Raw genomic sequence first — 24,599 nt, 5'->3', positions numbered from 1 at the left:
AGAATTGCCTGAACCCAGGAGGCGGAGGTTGCGGTGAGCCGAGATCACACCATTGCACTCCAGCCTGGGTAAGAAGAGCAAAACTCCGTCTCAAAAAAAAAAAAAAAAAAAAAAAAAAAAAAAAGAAGTGCCAGTCATTATTACTCACAATACACCATGATTGGCCAGTAGTGTGGTCAGCACATTAAATTCAGTCCACGTGAGTTTAGGGTTTGATCAAGCTGTATTAAGCCATCTGGTCTATTCTTCCTCTTCCTGGTAATCTCCACACCATGGCTTCATAAGATAGTCTACAGCTTGGGCTTACAGAAGACACCAATAAAATGTTTTTCAAATGAATAAATAGTTAAAATACCACTGAATACCTACTAGAATGGCCAAAATTCAAAACACCGTCAACCCCAATTGCTGGCAAGGATGTGGAGCAACAGGAACACTTATCCATCGCTGGTAGGAATGCAAAATGGTACAGCCCCTTTGGAAGACCATTTGGCAGTTTCTTACAAAACTAAATATATTCTTACCATACGGTCCAGCGGTCATGCTCCTTGGTATTCACCCAAATGAGTTAAAAACTTATGTCTACACAGAATCTGCACATAGATATTTATAGAAGCTTTATTTTTTAATTGCCAAAACTTGGGGTGCAACCAAGATGTCCTTTAGTAGGTGAATAGAAAAATGAACTATGGCACATCCAGGCAACGGAATATTATTCCGTGTTAAAAAGAAATGAGCTATCAAGTCATGAAAAGATACGAAAGAATCTTAAATGCATGTTACTAAGTAAAAAAAAAAAAAAAGCCACACTGAAAAGGCTACATGCTGTGTGCTTATATGACATTCTGGAAAAGATAAAACTATGGAGACAGTAAAAAGGTCAGTGATTGTGAGGGGATGTTCAGGGAGGGAGGGATTAATAAGCAAAGCTCAGAGAATTTTTAGGACAGTGATGCTATTTTGTATGGTACTATAATGGTGGATACATGTCATTATACTTTTGTCTAAACCCTTAGAATGTCCCACGTCAAGAGTGAACCCTAATGTAAACTATGGACTTTGGGTGACAGTGATATGTCAGTGTAGCTTCATCGATTGTAACAAATGTACCACTCTGGTACAAGGATGCTGATAGCAGCAAGGGGCTGTGCAAATGTGAGAGCAGGAGGTGTGTGGGAACTCTCTGTACTTTTGGCCCAATTTTGTCATGAACCTAAAACTGCTCTAAAAAACGTAGTCCTTTATTTCCTTGTTGTTTTTTAAAAAATTTCTTTTAATTTTTTTATCTTCTTTTTTCATCTCCATTTACTCAACCACCAAATGTGGCTTACTGCTAACCCCATCCTTTTTTTTTTTTTTTTTTTTTTGAGACGGAGTTTCGCTCCTGTTACCCAGGCTGGAGTGCAATGGCGCGATCTCGGCTCACTGCAGTCTCTGCCTCCTGGGTTCAAGCAATTCTCCTGCCTCAGCCTCCTGAGTAGCTGGGATTACAGGCACGCGCCACCATGCCCAGCTAATTTTTTGTATTTTTTTTTAGTAGAGACGGAGTTTCACCATGTTGACCAGGATGGTCTCGATCTCTCGACCTCGTGATCCACTCACCTCGGCCTCCCAAAGTGCTGGGATTACAGGCTTGAGCCACCGCACCCGGCTTCCTTTTTTTTTTTTTTTTTTTTAAGACAAAGAAAAAGTGGTTAAAATAAGGTTAAATCAGAGGTTGCTCACTCTAGTATCTGGACTTTATAATGATGGTGTGTGGACAATGGATTGGTGTTTTAGGTGACTAGTGGGAGGCTCATAGGTTAACTACGTAACATGAAAGCAGACCTAGATCTTGTAACTCATTCTCCGTATCACAGAGGAGGACAAGAGAGTGCTGCTGTTTGGGCTTAATGCATCCCAGTGGTTCCAAGGGTCACATCAGTCTTGAATCTGGTCTGGCAGTAACCACATTGGGGCTTATGTTAGGGCTTTTGAGTGGAGCTCAAGAACTAGTAGCCCCTTTGTCCAAAATCTGAACCAATTGGTAAATTATACAAAGGGGTAAAATAGGCAGAGGGCGGTAAATATCACCTTCATTATAGTTAAAGCTGATATTGGAGAATGTGGCTTATATCTGCAGGCCCTGGGTCTCCTAAATATTCAACTCCCAGAGTTAGAAAGACTGAGGCATCCAGGCACCTCTAGGCCTCTGGATGTTGGGAATAGATCCTGTACCAGTAAGCTTCCTGCAAAACCCAGAGCGGTTGAGAACACATGCTCTTTTGGACTGGCTGGCTTCTAAGAGCCAGAGAAGAGGCAGGACAAGGTAGTGCATGTCTAGTTCTAGTTGCTCTTCCAAAACTGGCAGTCAGATAAGTCATTCCAGCTCCCCAAGGACTGAGTGACTAAATGGTGGAGAATAACCAGGGGTGTGGCACTGACATGAAAACACACCCGGGGTGGGAAGAAATCATTCTCCTATTAACCATAAAATATAGACAAGTTGATTATCATAGCATGTGGTTTCTTTCAGGAATCCCAGATGTTAAATGTTTTGCTTTTCTTCTTTGTTTCAGGTATATTGAACATTACTTGGAGGAGTTCGTAATATCTGCTAATAGGTACTTCATGGTCGGCCACAAAGTCATATTTTACGTCATGGTGGATGATGTCTCCAAGGTGCCGTTTATAGAGCTGGATCCTCTGCGTTCCTTCAAAGTGTTTGAGGTCAAACCAGAGAAGAGGTGGCAAGACATCAGCATGATGCGTATGAAGACCATCGGGGAGCACATCTTGGCCCACATCCAACATGAGGTTGACTTCCTCTTCTGCATGGATGTGGACCAGGTCTTCCAAGACCATTTTGGGGTGGAGACCCTGGGCCAGTCGGTGGCTCAGCTACAGGCCTGGTTTTACAAGGCAGATCCTGATGACTTTACCTATGAGAGGCGGAAAGAGTCGGCAGCATATATTCCATTTGGCCAGGGGGATTTTTATTACCACGCAGCCATTTTTGGAGGAACACCCATTCAGGTTCTCAACATCACCCAGGAGTGCTTTAAGGGAATCCTCCTGGACAAGAAAAATGACATAGAAGCCGAGTGGCATGATGAAAGCCACCTAAACAAGTATTTCCTTCTCAACAAACCCTCTAAAATCTTATCTCCAGAATACTGCTGGGATTATCATATAGGCCTGCCTTCAGATATTAAAACTGTCAAGCTATCATGGCAGACAAAAGAATATAATTTGGTTAGAAATAACGTCTGACTTCAAATTGTGCCAGTAGATTTATCAATTTGAGAGAGGAGTATTCTGGCAACTTCCTCAGAAAAGTAACACTTAATTTCAACTTAAAAAAAATACTAATGAAACACCAACATGGCAAACACATACCATTCCTCCTTGTAACGTGGGGCCTTGTAATGTGGGAGAATGAATCTAGATCAATCAGATGTAAATTCCTAGTGATTTCTTATCTATTCTGGGTTTGGGGGAAATACTATCAACTGAATCAAAAAGAACTTGTCATAGGCAAAGATAAAGCCAGAAACACTCTACGCATGCCAGATAACATGCTGGAGAAAAGGGTGCTAAGGGAAGCGTTTGGCAGCAAGATATGATTGTAAGGGGTTGTCCCTTGAGTTCAATGTCTGCCTATTTCTGGTGGGTCTAAAGTAACATGGAGTTACTTTGCAGCAGAGCTCTCAGTAAAGACACCATTTACCTTGGCAATCCTCAAAAGGTTTCAACAGCAGATTGCTTCAGGCCATCTGTAGTCCATCCTTTTCTCATCAGGATGTTGTTTGGCTTCCGTGTGAAAGATTGGTGAGTGTCCCAGTAGATATCATGGTGGTGCATGATCGGAGTCTCAAGGAATCTGAATGAGCCAAGGTGCCCAGAGTGAAGTAAAAGCAAAGCCTCGACATGAGTTTGCCATGAAACAGCAAAGAGCGAGTGAAAGAGAGGAGCCATCACTGTGGGGCAGAGCCATCCTGGAGGCACTTAGGGCATGGGGTTGGTGCTTAAATACATCATGAATCAAGGCACTGAATGGGAGGAAGTCTGGGTGATTTCCAGCCTCATTGACTTATGAATGACAAGCAGCAGGGACTTGAACAGAAGATGCTTCTTGTTCTGCCTAAGTGGTATTCAGTCTACCAGACTCTGCAACTTGCATCTTCAAATCCTTGGCAAGGAGATGTGGATGGTGTCAGAGAAGGCGAAGGCCTGCAGTGGACTGAAGAGGCTTGCAAGGAGTTCTGTTCCCAGGATGTGGCCTTCATCAGAGGACGATTGGTCATCAGCTGGTCCCACCACTTAGCCAGTCTCAGGGTTCCTCAGTCCATCATAACCCAACTTGGAGGGCTGACATCAAGGAGTAGACTGGAGAAATAGCCCTCCCATCAAGTAACCTCTTGTTTTCTCCTGCTCTACCTGCACTATGAAAGTGTAACAACTAGACGTATTTGGCAAAATGGTTAACTGATTTTGTAACAAAAGCATGAGCCATAACAATGGGAGATCTAGTTATCATGACTGAACAGCTTAACATTCAATTCCCTTCTCTAAGAGAAGCTGTGAAATCCTACATATTATTTAAAGTTAACCAAATCAATGTAAAGGAAGTTAGGAGGCAACATGTACATATGCACATATATTTATATTTTGCTTGTGTTCCAATCAAGGTCATTTGTTTTCATTTTCTGTTTTTCCTTTCCTTTTTTTTTTTTTTTTGAGACAGAATTTTGCTCTTGTTGCCCAGGCTGGCACAACCTTGGCTCACTGCAACCTCCACCTCCCTGGTTCAAGGGATTCTTGTGCCTCAGCCTCCCAAGTAGCTGGGATTATAGGCATGTGCCACCACACCCAGCTAATTTTATATTTTTAGTAGAGATGAGGTATCGCCATGTTGGTCAGGCTGGTCTCGAACTCCTGACCTCAAGTGATCCGCCCATCTCAGCCTCCCAAAGTGCTGGGATTACAGGAGTGAACCACCATGCCCGGCCTGTTTCCTTTTTCAGGGAATTTATTTGAAGAGTCATTGTACTAGCCTGATATATACTGCAATGAGCTTCTTTGATAAAATGAAACTCAGATTTTTCTCAAGTATTTCTGTGCCTCCTACTTCATTTCTTGCTAGAAAATCTCACACACATCTGTTGAGACTCCTGCTTCTCTATTAGTCAGATCGTCTTGGATTCAGTCTGGAGTACGGAGAGTTTAAAGGTTTAAGTCCTGAACCAAAGAAATAATCTACCCTGAAAGTTTAGAGCAAAGGACTAACGTTTACTTTTAAGGGAATTTCTTGATTTTTTAAAAAACTTCATTAAAATTTAAATCTCCAATGGACAAATTCATGATATCGTTAATCATTATTACTAAACTTATTAAAAAAATTTCCCAATTTACAATTTAATAAATTATTTTCTCAGTATATTCTAGTCTGATCATGGATTGTGCATTTCCTCCCAAAGATATTCAAAATTGTCAATTAGAGAATTTTAGGTTTTCAGACTCAGAAAAGTCCTCATGCCTTTCTGAAAATGTGTCCACTATTACAAAAATAGAGTAGACTTGGGATTCCCATATTTTTGTTTGTTTTTGAGATAGGGTATCTGTCACCCGCACCGGGGCAGCAGTGGTGTGATCATGGCTCACTGCAGCCTCAACCTCCTGGGGTCAAGGTTTAAGTGACTGATGTGGGCTTCATCAGAGGACAGTCGATCAACAGCTGGTTCCACCACTTAGCTAGTCTAAAGCTCAGGGTTCCTCAGCCCATCATATCCCAACTTGGAGGGCTGACATCAATGAGTAAACTGGAGAAATAGCCCTCCCATCAAGGAACCTCTTGTAAGTGGTGACTGAACTGAGGCTTAAAGCAGGGAAACTTATAAGGACAGATGTGTTGACAGCGCATTCAGAGGGCCATGTTTCATATTATAGAAAATGCAACTAGATATCTTCCCAGGCCTCTACCTTTTCCCACTTTTTATGCATTAAACCTGCCCCAAATGCATTAAGTAAGTTTAAAAGCATCATGTTAAAAAAAATAGGTTAGGCATAGTGGCTTAACGCTTATAATCCCAGCACTTTGGGAGGTCAAGGCGGGTGGATCATTTGACCCCAGGAGTTTGAGATCAGCCTGGGCAACAGGGCGAAACCCAACCTTCACAAAACATACAAATATTAGCTGGGTGTGATGGTGTGTGCCTTTCATCCTAGCTGCTCAGGAGAGTGAGGTGGGAAGATCACTTGAACCCAGGAGGTGGAGGTTATGTGAGCCGAGATTGCAACACTGCACACTAGCCTGTGAAATAGAGACCCTGTCTCAAAAAAAACCAAAACGTTGTCATTCTTATCTTTACATTGTGCATGGAGGGCTGATGTGAGCACCATGGGCACACACTGAATGGTTACATTAGGGTAGGACTTCAGAAGGTGTGATCAGGCAGAAGCGCAGGTGGAAGGAACAAGCCACACTTCCTCCTTCCACTCCACCTCAGGTCTGGGAACCACATTCAGCCAAAAGGGGGAAAAATGTGTTCAAGGCCTGAGCTTTTCTCTTTGTCCCTGTTTGCTCTCTCTTAGCCAAAGCTACCACTATTAGGGACCTCAACTATAGCAGTACTTATAAGTACTTATTTAATGTACTGTTGGCCAAATGTGCCCCGTGTAAACAAATAACACTGCCATGACTGCATACTCACAAGCGTGAAAAGTCATAGAAAGTGAGTGTGTAACACACTATACAAACTTCTTAAGAAAGAATCAAATAGGGATCCATTGGTGAATGTCTGAGATCTGAAAAGGTGCAGATCCAAGACTTAAATCCAGGACTGCCTGCCTACAGACTGTCTTGACTATAAATCCTGTGCTGTTTCCACAGCTCCAGACTTCTCGCTCACTCTGTTTTACACACGTACTTTTTCTTTCTTCTTTCCTTCTTTTTTTCTTTCTTCCTCTTTCTTTCTTCTTTCCTTTCTTTCCTTCCTTCCTTCCTTCCTTCCTTCTTTTCTTTCTTTCTTTTTCTTTTCTTTTCTTTTCTTTCTTTCTTTTTGAGATGGAGTCTCGCTCTGTCTCCAGGCTGGAGTGCAGTGGTGCAATTTTGGCTCACTGCAACCTCCACCTCCCAGGTTCAAGTAATTCTCCTGCCTCAGCCTCCCAAGTAGCTGGGACTACAGACATGCACCACCACGCCCAGCTACTTTTTGTATTTTTAGTAGAGACGGAGTTTCGCCACATTGGCCAGGATGGTCTCGATTTCCTGATCTCGTGATCTGCCCACCTCGGCCTCCCAAAGTGCTGGGATTACAGGTGTGAGCCACCACACCTGGCCACCACACACATTTTAACCATCTTATTGTTAAAATTGGGGATACCAAAGGAATCACCATCAAAGCTCTCAATTCCTTTGTTAGGCATTAAAGAGAGGGGATTTAGGAGACCCCAAACTCTTCAAAGGCAGAATGTAAGTTTAAAGTTGGAGAAGCAGGAATATGAAACCTGACCAGGTATGAGACATAGGTAGTACCAGGGCTAAGGGAGTATGAAAGAAGTATGGCTCAGGGAGGTAGAAGAAGCCTCAGAGAGTGGCTGGGCGCAGTGGCTCAAACCCGTAATCCCAGCACTTTGGGAGGCCGAGGCGGGTGGATCACGAGGTCAAGAGATCAAAACCATCCTGGTCAACATGGTGAAACCCCATCTCTACTAAAAATACAAAAAATTAGCTGGGCATGGTGGCACAATGCTGTAATCCCAGCTACTCAGGAGGCTGAGGCAGGAGAATTGCCTGAACCCAGCAGAGGTTGCGGTGAGCCGAGATCGCGCCATTGCACTCCAGCCTGGGTAACAAGAGTGAAACTCTGTCTCAAAAAAAAAAAAAAAAAGAAGCCTCAGAGAATCTGACTGAACTGAGCTTTGAAAGGAGAGAAGGGGTCACTATGAAGAGTGGATGGAATGAGGTTTCAGAGGGGAAAGCAGAGTGTAAAGCCCAGAGTGCTGCAATAAGACTTTCATGGAAACCCACAGGAATGGTACTAAGGCTTTGGGACAAGATGAAATCACCTGGCAGAGCCTGTGTGAAAAGAGCTGGCTGACCACCCCATATTCACCCAGTATTTCTGGTTCTCTCTCTCCCCTCCCAGCAATCCCTGATCTCCTTCAGGGAATTTATGTGATTTCTATGGAAACTAGTGCCATGCTTGAAGCAAGTACTCTTGGCTAAATCAATCAATCAGCACTTTCCATTCCTCTGGTGGCAACAATTCATTCGAGGGTAGGTAGGTAACTTAAAGTAGTCCAAACAAAGTTAATTTCAGGTCTTCTACTAGAAATGAGGACACACGTAATACTGCGGGCTGCCGGACAAAGGAAGTCCACTTTAGGATGAAATTGACAATAGGAAAGGAAGAGCAGAGACACTGAAGGAAACCCAGGCCCTGGTGACAACCTTGAGCCATTGGATCCAGCCTTACCTAAGGTCTGCACTGTCTGTGGGCTCTTCAAATGTGTGGACCAATAAAGTCCCATGATTAAGTCAGCTGGAATTGGACCCTCTCTTACTTATAACTGATAATACCTCCACTGAACCCCTCTAGGATTATTAGTTTCTTAAAGGCAGGGCCATAGTCTGCCATTGCATCAGCTCTAGCACCTACTGCATCACCTATCTCAGAAGCATTCCTTAACAAATATTTACTGAACAAATGAATGAATGCACCAACATCCATTCTGATCATGCCTTACAAGAAATGCTTTGCTTTAGTTTGAAAGTTTTACATTTTTTATTATAGACTGTGTGTCCTATTAAAAAGCAAGTGTTTGGATATTTGACACCTAAAACTCTTCCTCCTGTAGTACACAGTATGGAAACTCAGGAGTTGCAGCCTGGGCTGTAGGCTTAAGCTCCAACTTGGTGCCATAAGCTGGTGGGTTCAATGCTACTTCAAGGTCAGCAACGTGTAGAATAAATTTGTTTCATCAGCCTAGAACAGTGGTTCTCAGCCTGGGAATCGCTCTCCTCTCCATCCCACAGGACATTTGGCAGTGGCAATGTCTGAAGGTATTTTTGGTTGTCACAGTTGGTGGAGGGGTGGGTGCTATCTGCATAGTGGGTAGAGGCCAGGAATGTTGCTAAACATCCTGGGCAACATGGTGAAGCCCTGTCTCTACACAGAATTAAACAAAGAAATTAGTCAGGCATGGTAGAGTGTGCCTCTAGTCCCAGGTATACTGGGAGGAGGCTGAGGTGAGAGGATCACCTGAACCCAGGGTTCAAGGCTGCAGTGAGCTATGATTGTACCACTGCTCTCCAGCCTGGGCAACAAAGTGTGACCTGTCTTAAAAACAGCAAAACAAAACCAGCCAAGTGCAGTGGCTCTTACCTGTAATTACAACACTTTGGGAGGCTGAGGCGGGTAGATCACTTGAAGTCAGGAGTTCAAGACCAACCTGGCCATCATGGTGACACTCCATCTCTACTAAAAATACAAAAATTAGCCAGATGTGGTGGTGGGCACCTGTAATCCCAGCTACTTGGGAAGCTGAGGCAGAAGAGTCGCTTGAACCCAGGAGGTGGGGGATACAGTGAGCTGAAATTGTGCCACTGCACTCACTCCAGCCCAAGCAGCAGAGCAAGACTCTGTCTCCAAAAACAAAACAAAACCAAAAAATCATCCTAAAACAAAGAATTATCTAGCTCAACATGTCATTAGTACCGAGGTTGAGGAACTCAAATGTAAAATTTTCTTGGACTTCATTAATAAACAAACATTAGGCCGGGCGCGGTGGCTCAAGCCTGTAATCCCAGCACTTTGGGAGGCCGAGGCGGGTGGATCACGAGGTCAAGAGATCGAGACCATCCCGGTCAACATAGTGAAACCCCGTCTCTACTAAAAATACAAAAAATTAGCTGGGCATGGTGGCACGTGCCTGTAATCCCAGCTACTCAGGAGGCTGAGGCAGGAGAATTGCCTGAACCCGGGAGGCGGAGGTTGCGGTGAGCCGAGATCGCGCCATTGCACTCCAGCCTGGGTAACAAGAGCAAAACTCTGTCTCAAAAAATAAATAAATAAATAAATAAACAAACATTAGGAACCAATATGTATTACACTCGCCCCTCTCTACCCTGGGAATATTCCCCTGACCAGCATCCAGAGCCTATAACTCACCTCCCAGTTGTCCACTAACATTCATGGCTTTAGAGAACACAAAAGTAGTTCTCTTTACCAGACACCAGAGGGCAGAAATTTCCAAGGATAACCCTGTTTTCCTAAGAGACTGCAGTGATTAAAAATATCCCCTTCCAGAGCTACTGAAGACTCTGCGTATTTGTAGAAATAGACATTAATTTTGCATATAAATGAAAATGGCAATTAATATTTAAAAGATATGGCTATAATAAAACAGCCTTATTAGTTAAACTAAATGAGTTTAACAATTAAAGTAAGCCTTATCTGTCTAAACCCCAAAAGGAGTTTATTGGGAGGTTACTGGAGAATTCTGTGAATACAAGGAGCATTGACAGGCAAGCAGTGGTGTGCTGAAGCCAGCTTGGACTTGCTTGTGAGAGCCTATTATAATCAATACTTCCCAATTCCCTGTTCAGTGGCATCACTGTGATTGCTCAAAATAGGCCGTGGTGGGAGTATTTACACCATGGGAGTCATCAAACACTACCAGAGCTCTTTTCCTTTCCTTAATTTCCTTCTTTCATTCTTTTTTTAAAGCATAAGGTGTTAAAAATTTACCATTATATTACTGCAACCGGGCCATGAGTAAGAACCTTACTCAAGGAAAGCTTAGGGGCCTTGGCAACTGAAAATTGTGGACTCTCCCTAGAGGTCTGCCATTAATACAAATCAGTTCCAACTGTATCCAGTCTGAGTTTCTTCCTTCAAAATTCTAAATTCTTAGGAAAGAAAACCCCGAAGTCACAACACCACTTCTGCTCCCAGCAGCTGTGCCCTGGACTATGTTTACCGGAGAATGATTACACTATGGGCAGTTCTCAGAGAAGCACATACTGTTGTGAGCTGGGTATCTATCGTCTAAAAGTATCTACTACTTTCCACTTACGGCTGTCTGGCTGTCAATCATTTCTTCCCATACATCTAAAATATTCCCTTACCATGATCCAAAAATGTTATACTGCTCCAGCATAGTCCCCTCTCTTAATCGACTACTGAATCCACCGATTATGTCAGAGGCCAGGCTGCTTCTCAGTCTACTTCTCCAGATAGTAATCATTTCTCCTTTAATCCTTTAGACAGCTTGTCTGACTCTTCTGCAATCTGTGACATAAAGGGTAAGTTTAGCTCATGTCCAAACACACTACAGTGACAGACAAGGAAGAAGGAGAAGGGAAAATTGTAGTAACTCCTACTTAAAAGAGGAAAATGATGGTTCCTTGCTCTGGAATTCAGTGGGCCTCTGCTATGAGTTTCCAATCAAAGCTAGCCACATTCTTCAACTGCTATTCCAGTCTACTTCAGACCCATTGAAGTATGTAACATATGACTGGTTGTAAGGGCTGTGGCAGGGTAACCTGTCTACAGCCTGGACCAGGTAAAGAGCTTTCACTTGTTCAGGGTCCCACTAAAAGCTCACTTCTTTTACGTTTATCAAGTAAATGGCAAGCAGCTGGACACCCACATGTGTGGGACATTGCCTCCAAAACTCAGACACCTGCAGGAGTTTATGCCTCTTTCATAGAAATAGGGGGCATGAAACACTGGTTCTCAAACTGGGTTGTACCTTGGAATTACCTGTAGAGCTAATATTGATGCCTGGGGTCCTACCCAGAGATTCCAAGTCAATCAGCATGAGGTGAAGCCTGGACATTGGGATTTTTACCAGATTCCCAGGTGATTCTATAATAGTATGCAGCAAAGTTTGGGAACCACTGGTACAAAATACAGCAACTTGCCCTGTGATTTCCTAGGTGTGGTTTCCTTTGTATTTTTATTTTTGGGGGGATTTGCTAAACTTCTTGAATCTGTAAGTTTATAATTTTATTTTAAATCAAATTTGGAAAGTTTATGGCTGTAATTTCTTTAAGTTTTATTTCTGCTCCATTTTCTCTTGTCACTACTTCTGGAAATCCAATCACATGCATGTTACACTGCTTGATATTGTCTCATAGGTCACTGCATATTTATTTATTTTATTAATTATTTTCATCTCTTTTTCACATGGGATATGAAAAAGATATGAAAGATAAATCAATATTATATCTTTCATTTAACTGACTTTATTCTGCAGGCTTCAATCTTTAAATCCATTCAATAATATTTTTATTTCAAATGTAGTACTTTTAGAGTTCTAGAATGTTCATTGTTTTTATAGCTTCCATTGCTTTGCCGAGAATTCCTATCTGTTCATTCATTTTGATAAAATTTTCTATTAAGTCCTTAAATGTTTTCATAATAACTGCTTTAAAGTCCTCATTTATCACTTCCAACATGTGGGTTATATTGGTTTTCTAGGTGGAAGAGACTTGACTTAAAGGAGCATAAGGAAAGTTATCGGGATCATGACAATGTTCTGTACCTTACCTTAACATGTATATATGTAAAACAAACTCAAAGAAATGTACAATTACTTCATGTAAATTGTATCTTAATTAAACATTTACTATACATTTTTTAAAACACCCCCAAAACAAAAGATGCTTAAATAACCTTTTATTTTAATTGTATTTTTAATTTTTGAGACAGTCTCACTCTGTCACTCAGGCTGTAGTGCAGTGGCATGATCTCAGCTCACTGCAACCTCTGCCTCCTGGGTTCAAGCAATTCTCATGCCTCAGCCTCCTGAGCAACTGGGACTACAGGTGTGTGCCTGTTTATATCTTTAATAGAGACAGGGTTTCACCACATTGGCCAGGCTGGTCTTGAACTCCCAGCCTTAAGTGATCCACCTGCCTTGGCCTCCCAAAGTGCTGGGATTACAGGCATGAGCCACTGCGCCCAACCTGAACTTTTTTTTGTTTTAATGGGACAAAAATCTAGTCTCTTGGTAATGATAAAGAGCAGCTACTGACACATGAATTCTTATGATTGCATCTAGTTATTTTATCATCAAAAGAGAATCTGATGACATCATCAAAGAAGACAAAAAATAACCACAGAAACTGTAGAGACATAGAATCAAGACAGGATATCTGATTCATGATTTTTCAAGGATCTCAAATTGTCCTGCCTGAAAAGTGTCAGCCCTCTCAAGATTCTTCACATGTATTCTCAAACTACTCTACCATAAAGTTAAGATTCTCCAATAATCTATATAAAATTCCTACATGACCTTAGGAAAATAAAAGGTAAGAGATTATCCTTGATTTTAACTAAATTGAGACACAGCCAGTTCCTTTTCTGCACATAGACAATTTCATATTGCGTAGATTAAATAAGGAGCTTTGTAAACTTGATGGCAAAAAGTCCAAGATCAGTGCACAGATAACCTGAAAATTACAGTTGAGCCTCCAAGCCAGTGCTGTGAATCAATTTCATATTCACATGCTTTTGAAATGGGCCAATGTTTTATCTTTCTGTCAGTCTTATCACCTTTCTTGGAATGATCAACCTCATAATATCATGTAACTAAAAATAACAAACAACTTCCTTTATGAGAATACAACTAACTCTTTAGAGTCCAGTAAGTATCTTCATAAACACCTCTTTTCACTGATACCTCCCCCCACCCCCATCCCAGTGAGTTAGGCTGGGAAGTGGCATTTTTACATTTCTTTTCTGTAGGTAAAAGCCTTTGTAATTTAGAAAAGACAAATGAAGGTTATGAGATCGTTTGCATTAAGGCCAGCTAAGGCCAGTAATATCCTAAAACTTTCTACAGCAAGCTCAAAATCAAGGGTCTCCACTGACTCAACTCTATTTTCTTATAGACAGACATCCAAGAAATAGCAGTGCCTTAATTGCTAGTTAGTGTCTATTAAGTCATCTAGCTGAAGTCACAAAGAGGCAGGCCTTACCACAGCTTACACTGTATACACTGTACTTCATTTAATCTTCTTTCATTTGTTTCTTTTTCCTCCCAGGAAAGAATGAAATACAAAAGAAAAATAATTCTATTGTTTTTGATTATATTGTCTTTATGGGCCTTGTATACAGAGTATTATTTCAGGTAATTACAAAAACTTAATTTTTTTCTGATGTTTGGTAAGGACCTGGTATATCAAAAAGGTGGCAAATTCAACCCTTGAATAAATCAGCATGCAAATGTATCAACCCAAATATATCCAAGTGACATCAAAATATATTAGCATAAACAAAGGGTTCAGCATCTAAAGCCTTTGTTCCTACTGAGATCAAGGCTAAAGATAATTTATGTGAGCCCTCATGTGTGAGGAGAAGCAATGTTAAGCTACCAGTGACTGTGGCAATGCAATGTTAGTAAATGTTAGAGAGAAACTGCCATTTTGAAATAGGTGGCATCTCCTTTAAGAAACATCCCTAATAGGCTGGGTACAGTGGCTTATGCCTGTAATCCCAGCACTTTGGGAGGCTGAGGCGGGAGGATCACCTGAAGTCAGGAGTTTGAGACCAGCCTGGCCAACATGGCAAAACCCTGTCTGTACTAAAAGTACAAAAATTAGCTGGGAGTGGTGGTGCACACTTATAATCCCAGCTACTGGGGAGGCTGAGGTAGGAGAATTGCTTGAACCTGGTAGGCGGAGGTTGTAGTGAGTGGTGCCACTGCACTCCAGCCTGGGAGGCACAATGAGACTCCATCTCAAAAAAAAAAAAAAAAAAAAGAAACATCCCTAATGTCCTAATGTTGGTGACTTCAGGCACTACATATAGTATTTACCCTCCACAAATTTGAGGCAAGTAGAAAGACTTTGTTGACAATTAGCAAGCTTCACTGATCTCATTATATTAAGTAAGCTTCTTTTTTATCTGTGTCTCAAAGAATTAGGTTGTGGATGTTGTTGTTTTTAAGATATAGCATATGAGGTCTTTAATTGTGATGATTCTTACGTTCATTACTGTATCTCTAGAACCAACAATGTACCTGGCACATAGTATGTGTTCAGTAAATATTTGGTAATATTAGGTAATAAAATAAGTGGATTGATGGATTCTAGCTCTAGTCATCTTACATGTGGACCCCTTTTATATATATTTAAGAGTAATATAATGCTTTTCATTTATCCTAAGCACAGAGAAACTACAAAGGATGTATCACTGCTGGTAAGTCTTTATTTTCAAATATTCTTTGATCTCTCCTTTGAGGAGTAAACTGAGGGGAGGGCAATGGAGCACCTATGGTTCCTTGGTTCCTGCAGGCACAGTAAACCAAAGCAATTTTATAAACACATGTTAGAGATAATTTGCTTAAGATCAGAATGCTAGGAACCTAAGCCAGAGCAGACTGGAGAGTGTCATCTCTGATAGAGGGGTGGGAGCTTGTTAGAGGAAGCATATTCCAGGAGCCAGAACCCAGCCTCCAGTAACATGTGGCCTTTTAAAGCTCTGGGCAAACATAAAGGAATAAAGACTTGGCTAAAAGAGTCTTAGGAAATCATATTAATATTAACCACATACTACCTAGAAGATCATCCCATAGGAATGCGTCCAGAGAGGAAAACTTTCCCAAAGATTGTGCAAGATACAATATTATAATATGTTCTTCAATTTCTTCTATGCTTATGAGGACCCACACGTGAAGTGAAGATCAACTTTTCTTTCTGATGCTTGATGTGTCCAGGGTCCTTTTCTCTCTGATGATGCTATAATTTACAACACCCCCACTAACACCATGACCATGGGTGGTTACCATGGATGAGTACCATGGGTGAGCTCTGTTATGCATGAAAATAACATAAGAAGTTATGGCCAGGTGCAGTGGCTCACACCTGTAATCCCAGCACTTTGGGAGACCGAGGCAGGTGGATCATGAGGTCAGGAGTTCAAGACCAGCCTGGCCAACACGGAGAAACCTGTCTTTACTAAAAATACAAAAAATTAGGCCGGGCGCGGTGGCTCAAGCCTGTAATCCCAGCACTTTGGGAGGCCGAGGCGGGTGGATCACAAGGTCAAGAGATCGAGACCATCTTGGTCAACATGGTGAAACCCCGTCTCTACTAAAAATACAAAAAAAATAGCTGGGCATGGTGGTGCGTGCCTGTAATCCCAGCTACTCAGGAGGCTGAGGCAGGAGAATTGCCTGAACCCAGGAGGCGGAGGTTGCGGTGAGCCGAGATCGCGCCATTGCACTCCAGCCTGGGTAACAAGAGCGAAACTCCGTCTCAAAAAAAAAAAAAAAAAAAAAAAAATACAAAAAATTAGTTGGGCATGGTGGCGCATGCCTGTAATCCCATCTACTCAGAAGGATGAGGCAGGAGAATCGCTTGAACCCAGGAGGCAGAGGTTGCAGTCAGCCTAGACTGCACCATTGCACTCCAGCCTGGGCGACTGAGGGCTCTGTCTCAGAAAAAAAAAAAAAAAAAAAAAAAAAAAAAAGGTTATGTTTCCCCAATATACAGCCATGGCAAACGGGATAGTAATGTTCAGCAACCTGTAACAGCAGATGGGAATATTCAAGAAAAAACTGCTGAAGCAGAGGCTGGGATAAGAAATAGATTAAAATGTTTTCTGTCAAATGCATATGTGTGTGTGTGTGCACGCACGCACGTGTGTGTGTGCTTGCACGCTCATGTGTGCGTGTATGCACGTGTGTGTATATACTTTTTTTTGAGACCGGGTCTTACTCTGTCACCCAGGCTGGAATGCAGTGGCACAATCACAGCTCACTGCAGCCTCGACCTTCCAGGTTCAAGCAATCCTCTCACCTCAGCCCCCTAAGTAGCTGGGACTACAAGCATACACCACTACACCTGGCTAATTTTTGTATTTTTTTTGTAGAGACAGGGTCTCACTATATTGCCCAGGCTGGTCAAACTCCTGGGCTCAAACCATCCTCCTGCCTTATCTCCCCAAAGTGTTGTGATTATAAGTTTGAGCCATTATGCCCAGCCTGCCAAATGTATTTAATGTAATACATTCTGACAATAGTTCTATTATTAATATTAGTTCATCTTAGCATCAGGATTCTGTAGCCTTAACATACCAATACTTATCACTCAAAGGCACAGCTGTCAATGGTAGTGGGTATTTGAGTAGAACACCATGTCTTAGTCATACTCCTAACATTGCAATTATTCCTATTTATATATATAGGACAGAATGTCTCATGACATAGGATTAAGCAACATAGCTACCCAATCCTTTCATTAACTCAGCCCAGGATCAACTCTTCAAGGGTGCCCTAGCTCTACAGACAGGGTGCCCTTAGAGTATACAGCAAAAAGGAGGAAGAAGGATTCAGGCAAAACCACTTGTCCTTCCACTTACTATGTGACTCTGGACAAGATATTTTTTTTTTTTTTTTTTTTTTTTTGAGACGGAGTTTTTGCTCTTGTTACCCAGGCTGGAGTGCAATGGCGCGATCTCGGCTCACCGCAACCTCCGCCTCCTGGGTTCAGGCAATTCTCCTGCCTCAGCCTCCTGAGTAGCTGGGATTACAGGCACACGCCACCATGCCCAGCTAATTTTTTGTATTTTTAGTAGAGACGGGGTTTCACCATGTTGACCAGGATGGTCTCGATCCCTTGACCTTGTGATCCACCCGCCTCGGCCTCCCAAAGTGCTGGGATTACAGGCTTGAGCCACCGCGCCCGGCTGGACAAGATATTAATAATAAAAGCACTTGATGCCTCAGTTTCTTTATCTGGTAAAATGAAGATGATAATAATAGTACCTCATATGTTTGCTCTATGGATTAAATTAGGAAAGTATTCAATAAATAATAGCCATCTAGGAGATTAGGGAATTTCCCTTAGGAAGGGATATTTAAAATCAGATTTTCTGGGCTGGGTGCAGTGGCTTACACCTGTAATCCTAGCACTTTGGAAGGCTGAGGTGGGTAGATCACTTCACGTCAGCAGTTCAAGACCAGTCTAGCCAACATGGTGAAACTGCATCTCTATTAATAAAGTACAAAAATTAGCCAGGCATGATGGCACATGCCTGTAGTCCCAGCTATTTGGGAGGCTGAAGTGAGAGAATCACTTGAACCCAGGAGGAAGAGGTTGCAGTGAGCCAAGATAGTGTCACTGTACTTCAGCCTGGGACACAAAGCAAGACTCCGTCTCCAAAAAAAGTCAGATCTGAAGGTCATGTAGGGATTTAATGGCTGAAGTAGTGGCATGCTAGGTGGGAAATGAAAGAAGTCCAGTGAGTGTGGAAAATTATCATGATAAGGGTTTGGTACGACATGTGGGATGGAATAGCACAAAAGGCCAGGTCATGCAAAACACTTGACCATATAATGTGGACACTCAGGGCAACAGGAAGCCACTGAACAGTTTTTGTTGTTGTTGTTGTTGTTGTTTTGCTTTTTGAGATGCAGTTTTGCTCTTGTTGCCCAGGCTAGAGTACAATGGCACCAATCTTGGCTCACTGCAACCCGCCTCCCTGGTTCAACTGATTCTCGTGCTTCAGTCTCCCAAGTAGCTGGGACTACAGGCGTCCACCACTACACCCAGCTAATTTTTGTATTTTTAGTAGAGACAAAGTTTCTCCATGTTGGTCAGGCTGATCTTGGACTCCTGATTTTGTGATCCACCCGCCTTAGCCTCCCAAAGTGCTGGGATTATAGGCGTGAGCCACCGCACCGAACCCATTGAACACTGTTAAGCAGAATAATGACATGGTACAACTGGAGTTTTGGAAACATGATATTGGAAGCAGAGTGGAAATACGGAGATTGGGTTAAAAAGGGGCAATGCAAGAACAGGCAGAGAGGGCAACACCTTGTTGATTCTGGGGAATATGGGGGTTCATTATATTACTCTCTTCACATTTGTATACTGTTGAGATTTTTCATATTCTAAAGTCTGTCTTCTTTTTCTTTTTAAGCTTTTAGAGATAGGGTCTCACACTGTTGCCCAGGCTAGAATGCAGTGACTTGATCACAGTTTCTTGTAACCTGGAACTGCTGGGCTCAAGTGATCCCTCCTGCCTTGGCCCTTCCCAGAGGACTGGGATTACAGATGTAAAGCCACTGCACCTGGCCCAAAGCCTTCTTTTAAAGTATGTGAACAGTAAGACCAATTAAGAGGCTATTGCAGCAGCCCAGACAAGAGATGATAGGGACTTGAAGTCATATGGTGGCAGGGAATGGAGCTTGGTGGCAGGTAATGGAGTTGAGAGGTGCTTTGGGAGGTAAAGCCAGCAGGAGTTAGTGATGGATTGATGTTAGGGTGACGGTAGCATTCTGAGTAGAAAATGACTCCACCTTGCCAATTCAGGTGGATCCAGTAATGTAAGGCACCATATGAAGAAAGCTACTTTTGGGAAGATGACTTTTACATCAAACATTCTCATTTTGTAGTATCTATGCAAAATGCAAGTAGAGAACTTCAGAACACAGTTAGATATTTGAGTCATAAGTTCATGGGAGAGGTGTGAGTTGTAGGTAAAAATGTGAAGCACAGGAAAGTGCCAGAAGACAGTCTCACGTGATAAAACAGAGGACCTGGGAGAAACCCTCTGGGAAGAGCTGTCCACTCAAGGCTTCTGACAAATAGGATATTTAAGGCTAACCTTAGAAAGAAAGTGGGGATATATTTCCATTGTGAAAAAAGAAAAAAAGTTCAGTACTACAGCTACATTTGGAGGAAAGGTGGCAGAAAGCTGAGGAAGATTTCATCGGTTAGTTGCTATTTTCTGCGTGAATTAGAAGAATAAGCATGAGAACTCTGGAAACATATAAAGATTTTTGGGCAGCACAAAGACTTAAGTTGAGGTGGGAAACCATGATATTTCTGTGCCATCACCATCAAAGTTCATCATTGTTTTTCTTACTGCTTCACTCTTATTTTCATTTTGTGTCTTATTATAATACAGCCCATGACTTGACAGATACTCAATTATGTATAGTAGATAGTTTGAGATAATTGAGTATCTATCAAGTCTTGGGCTATATTGCAATAAGATGTAAAATGCAAAATATCTACTATATCTACTATTATCTAGTATATCTACTACATATCTACTATATCTACTGTAGCTACTATTGTAGTAGCTATAATATGACTATTTACATTATTTTTCCTTATAGGTCTCAGAAAAACCAACCAGGATTACAGCTATCAGACTGGTTTCATCCCAAGTAAGAATCCAAAGCTTGCACATGTGACATTAATCCATATAAGTTAACAGATGGCCACAGTACTACTACTGGCATTCCAGTTGGAGAGTTGATAGATCTCTGATTGCAACATTTCAAAATATAAGCAGCGGCCAAGATATAAGCAGCGGCCATGGGGGCTGGACATTTGGACATACATCTTCCATGAGTGCGAACTTAAATTACATAAACTCAAAGGTCCTAGAAGGATGCCAGGCCAAAAGTGTAAGGGTTTATTTAAGATTACTTGGTTGAGTCTTCTCATTTCACCAATGAGGGACCTGAAGCCTAAAGGAGACAGACAGGTGAGCTGTCTGTGCACTTCCTGCATTAGTCCAACAGACTTCCTCTGGCCTCTCTGTTTCTATCTACTCTTTCCACCCATCCATCTTTCACCTTGATGCTACAGTTTTTAAGGAATTTTCCTAATTAAACTTTAAAAGGAGACATCCAGGTTATGATCATGACTAAATAATGATTCATGACTCATATTCTCATAATATTATAACATTTATCAGAGTCCAATCAGAGCACAGAAAGTACACCAATTATTTAAACAGATAATTTAATATAAAGAATTGTTAATGACCAGGCACGGTGGCTCACACCTGTAATCCTACCACTTTGGAAGGCCAAGGCAGGTGGATCACTTGAGGCCAGGAGTTCTAGACTAGCCTGGCCAACATAGTGAAACCCTGTCTCTACTAAAAATACGAAAATTATCGAGGTGTGGTGGCAGGTGCCTGTAGTCCCAGTTATTTAGGAGGCTGAGCAGGAGAATCGCTTGAACCAATGAGGCAGAGGTTGCAGTGAGTTGAGATCTTGCAATTGCACTCCAGCCTGCTGGGTGATAAGAACAAAACTCTGTCTCCAAAAAAAAAAAAAAAAAAAAAAAAAAAAAGGGAGAGAATTGTTTACTAGAATAAAGTTGTTAACCAGGGGAGGGAAAGACTGAAAGAGAACTCTAAGGGATCAGGGAGGATAACAACTACAGAAACTAACTATTCTTAGGGTTGAAGAAACAAAAAGAAGGAGGAGGTTGAAATTCCTTCTTTTTTACCTCAGTTAAAATGGGCAAAGACCCTATTTCCAAATAAGGTAACATTCCAAAGTCCTAGTTGGAGTTGAGTTTGGGGGAAAACCTATTCAACCCACTACAGGTAGGGATTACGTTAAACCTGTAGATCACTTTTGGGTGTGTTGCCATCTTAACAATATTAAGCTTTCTATTCCAAGAATGTGGATGTCTTTCCATTTCTTTAATTTCTTTCAATAATTTTGTTTTTAGTTTTCATTGTACAGGTCTTATGCCTCCTTGCTTAAATTTCTTCCTAAATATTTTCTTTCTTTGATGCTATTGTTTTCTTCATTTCATTTTCAAGTTGTTCATTAACAGTGTATGGAAACACAAATGATTTTTGCATGTTAATCTTATATCCTGCAACATCTATTGGCTCTAATAGATTTTTTTTTTTTTTTTGGTGGATTTGTTAAAATTTTCCATATATAAAATCATGTCATCTGCTGGTAGATATAGTTTTACTTTGGATGCTTTTCTTTTTCTCATCTAATAGTTCTCCCTAGAACATCCAGTAAAACGTTGAATAAAAGTGGTAAAAGGGAGCATCCTTGTCTTGGTTTTGGCTTGGTGGGAGTGTGTTAGTTCGTTATCGTGCTGCTGTAAAGAACTGTCTGTGGCCAAGTGCAGTGGCTCACACCTGTAATCCCAGCACTTTGGGGGAGGCTGAGACAGGCAGATCACCTGAGGTCAGGAGTTCGAGACCAGCCTGACCAACATGGAGAAACCCTGTCTCTACTAAAAATACAAAATTAGCTGGGCGTGACGGCATATGTCTGTAACCCCAGCTACTCAGGAGGCTGAGACAGGAGAGTCGCTTGAACTTGGGAGGTGGAGGTTGCAGTGAGCTGAGATTGCACCATTGCACTTTAGCCTGGGCAACAAGAAAGAAACTCCCTCTCAAACAAACAAACAAACAAACAAACAAAAGAACTGTCTGAGACTGGGTAATTTACAGAGAAAAGAGGTTTAATTGACTCAGTTCCACATGGCTGGGGAGGCCTCAGGAAACTTAAAATCATGGCAGAAGGGAAAGCAAACACATTCTTCACATGCAGCAGAAGAGAGAAGTACGGAGTTAAGTGAGGGGAAAGCCCCTTATAAAGTCATCAGATCTCATGAGAACTCACTATTATGGGAACAGCATGGGGGAAGTGTCCCTATAATCTAATCACCTTGCACAAAGTCTCTCCATGACATGTGGGGATTATAGGAACTACAATTCAAGATTAGATTTGGGTGGGAGCACAGCCAAACCATATCAAGGGGAAACTCAGTCATTCAACGTTGAATACTATGTCAGCTGTGGGTTTTTAACAGATGCCTTTTTTCATGTTGAGAAAGTTTCCTTCTATTCCTAGTTAGTTGAGTATTTTTATCATGAAAGGGTATGGGATTTTTTCAAATGCATTTTCTGCATCAATTGAGATGACCGTGTGGGTTTTTTCATTCCATGAATATAAACATTGATTGATATTTGTGTCATCAACCACTCTTCCATTTCTGGGATAAATTCTATTTGGTCATAGTGGGATTTTAATATGTTGCTGGATTCAGTTTGCTATATTTTATTGAGGATTTTTGTATCTATATTCATAAGGAATTTCAGTCTGTAGTTTCCTTGTGATGTTTTTGGCTTTGGTATCAGGGTAACACTGGCCTTGAAGAATGAGTTAGAAAGTGTTCCCTTCTCTTATATTTTGTGGAAGACTTTGAGAGTAATTGATGTTAACTGTTCTTTAAATGTTTGGTAGAATTCACCAGCGAAGACATCTGGTTTTAGGCTTTTCTTTGTTGAAAGGTTTTTTTTATTACTAATTCAATCTCTTTACTTGTATAGATCTATTCAGATTTTCTATTTCTTCTTGAGTCAGTTTTGAAAGTTTGTATATTTCTAAGAATCTGTCCATTTCATCTATGTTATCTAATTTGTTGGAATATAGTTGCTCACATTATTCTCTTATAAATCCTTTTTATTTCTGTAAGGTCTATAATAATGCCCTCATTTTTCCCCATTTTAATAATTTGAATCATTTCTCTTTTTTTTCTTGGCCAGTCTAACTAAAGTTTGTCAATTTTGTTAATCTTTCCAAAGAACCAACTTTTGTTTCATTCATTCTATTATTTTCCTTTTCTCTATATCAGTTGTCTCGGCTCCAATTTTTATTATTCTCTTCTTTCTGTCTGCTTTGGGTTTAATTAGCCCCTTTTCCCCCTTAGTTCCTTAAAGTGGAAAGTTAAGTTATTGATATGAGCTCTTTCTTCCTTTTTAACATGGGTATTTACAGCAATATTTTTCTACTGAGCACTGTTTTTCATTGCATTCCGTAAGTTTTGGTGTGTTGTATTTTTATTTTTATTCATGGCAACATATTTTCTAATTTCCCTTGTGATTTCTTCTTTAACCCATTGGTTGTTTAAGAGTGTATTGTTTAATTTCTACATATTGTAAATTTTCCAGACTTTCTGTTATCAATTCTGAATTTCATTTTATTGCTGATGAAGAATATACTTTGTATATTTTTAATCTTTGTAAGTATTGAAATTTTTGTTAAGCCTATCATATGGTCTTCCCTGTAAAATGTTCCTTGTCTGCTTGAAAATAATTTGCATTCTGTTATTGGGTAAAGTGTTCTGTTTGTGTCAGATTCTTTTCTCTGCCTGCTCAAATCTGCTACTAAAACCCTATACTGTAGAGAGTTTTTTTTATTTCATTTATTGTACTTTTCAGCTCCAGAATTTCTGTTTAGTTCCTTTAAATAATTTCTACCTCTTTTTTAAAATTAAAATTTTTTTCTTCTACAATGTTAGGTCTAAAAATTTATTTTTTAATGAACAAATAATTATACATATTAATGGCGGTACTCAGTGATGTTTCAAAACATATAATGTATAGTGATCACATCAGGGTAGTTAGCATATCCATAATCTCAAACATTTATCATTTCTTTGTGTTGGGAACATTCAATATTCTCCTTCTAGCTATTTGAAACTATATATTATTGTTAACCCTAGTCATCCTATGGTGCTATAAAATACTAGAACTTATTCCTACTATCTAGCTGTAGTTTCATATCCTTTAACAAATCTTTCCCTATCCCTCCTTCCCACACCCTTCCTAGTCTCTAATATCCTCTGTTCTATTTTTTTACTTCCATGAGATAAACTCTTTTTAGCTTTCACATGAGTGACAAAATACAGTGTTTAGCTTTCTGTTCTTATTTCTTTTAATATAACGTCCTCCAGTTCCAGCTATGTTGTATGAATGATAAGATTTTGTTCTTTTTTATGGTTGAATTGTAGTCCATCATGTGTATATCACATT

General features: G+C 40.9%; 2 protein-coding genes and 1 long non-coding RNA gene across 14 annotated transcripts in view; 2 read left to right on the top strand and 1 right to left on the bottom strand.

Moving 5' to 3' along the window:
• GGTA1 (glycoprotein alpha-galactosyltransferase 1 (inactive)) overlaps nucleotides 1–8,826 on the top strand; it is a 111,349-nt gene extending 102,523 nt beyond the window's left edge. For all 9 annotated transcript variants that reach the window (XM_074395278.1, XM_074395275.1, XM_074395279.1 and 6 more), the window contains one exon: nucleotides 2,559–8,826. In XM_074395278.1, the coding sequence (XP_074251379.1) occupies nucleotides 2,559–3,252 (694 nt within the window). In that variant the 3' untranslated portion in view covers nucleotides 3,253–8,826. The remainder of the gene's footprint in view (nucleotides 1–2,558) is intronic.
• The window catches only part of LOC141583777 (uncharacterized), a 112,614-nt gene that overhangs the window by 10,586 nt on the left and 77,429 nt on the right, over nucleotides 1–24,599 (bottom strand). The gene's annotated exons all lie outside the window — the stretch shown is intronic.
• The window catches only part of LOC101049657 (N-acetyllactosaminide alpha-1,3-galactosyltransferase-like), a 34,495-nt gene continuing 18,818 nt past the window's right edge, over nucleotides 8,923–24,599 (top strand). Inside the window, exons 1-4 of one of the 3 annotated variants that reach the window (XM_074395282.1) lie at nucleotides 8,923–13,303; nucleotides 14,039–14,124; nucleotides 15,162–15,194; nucleotides 20,128–20,178. In XM_074395282.1, coding sequence (XP_074251383.1) covers nucleotides 14,045–14,124; nucleotides 15,162–15,194; nucleotides 20,128–20,178 — 164 coding nt within the window. In that variant the 5' untranslated portion in view covers nucleotides 8,923–13,303; nucleotides 14,039–14,044. Of the gene's footprint in view, nucleotides 14,125–15,161; nucleotides 20,179–24,599 lie in introns of all 3 variants that reach the window. The other 2 variants (XM_074395281.1, XM_074395280.1) reach the window with 2 other exon arrangements.

The sequence above is a fragment of the Saimiri boliviensis genome, chromosome 2, assembly GCF_048565385.1.
Source record: "Saimiri boliviensis isolate mSaiBol1 chromosome 2, mSaiBol1.pri, whole genome shotgun sequence".
NCBI lineage: Eukaryota > Metazoa > Chordata > Mammalia > Primates > Cebidae > Saimiri > Saimiri boliviensis.
This window is presented reverse-complemented; position numbering and strand designations above follow the sequence as displayed.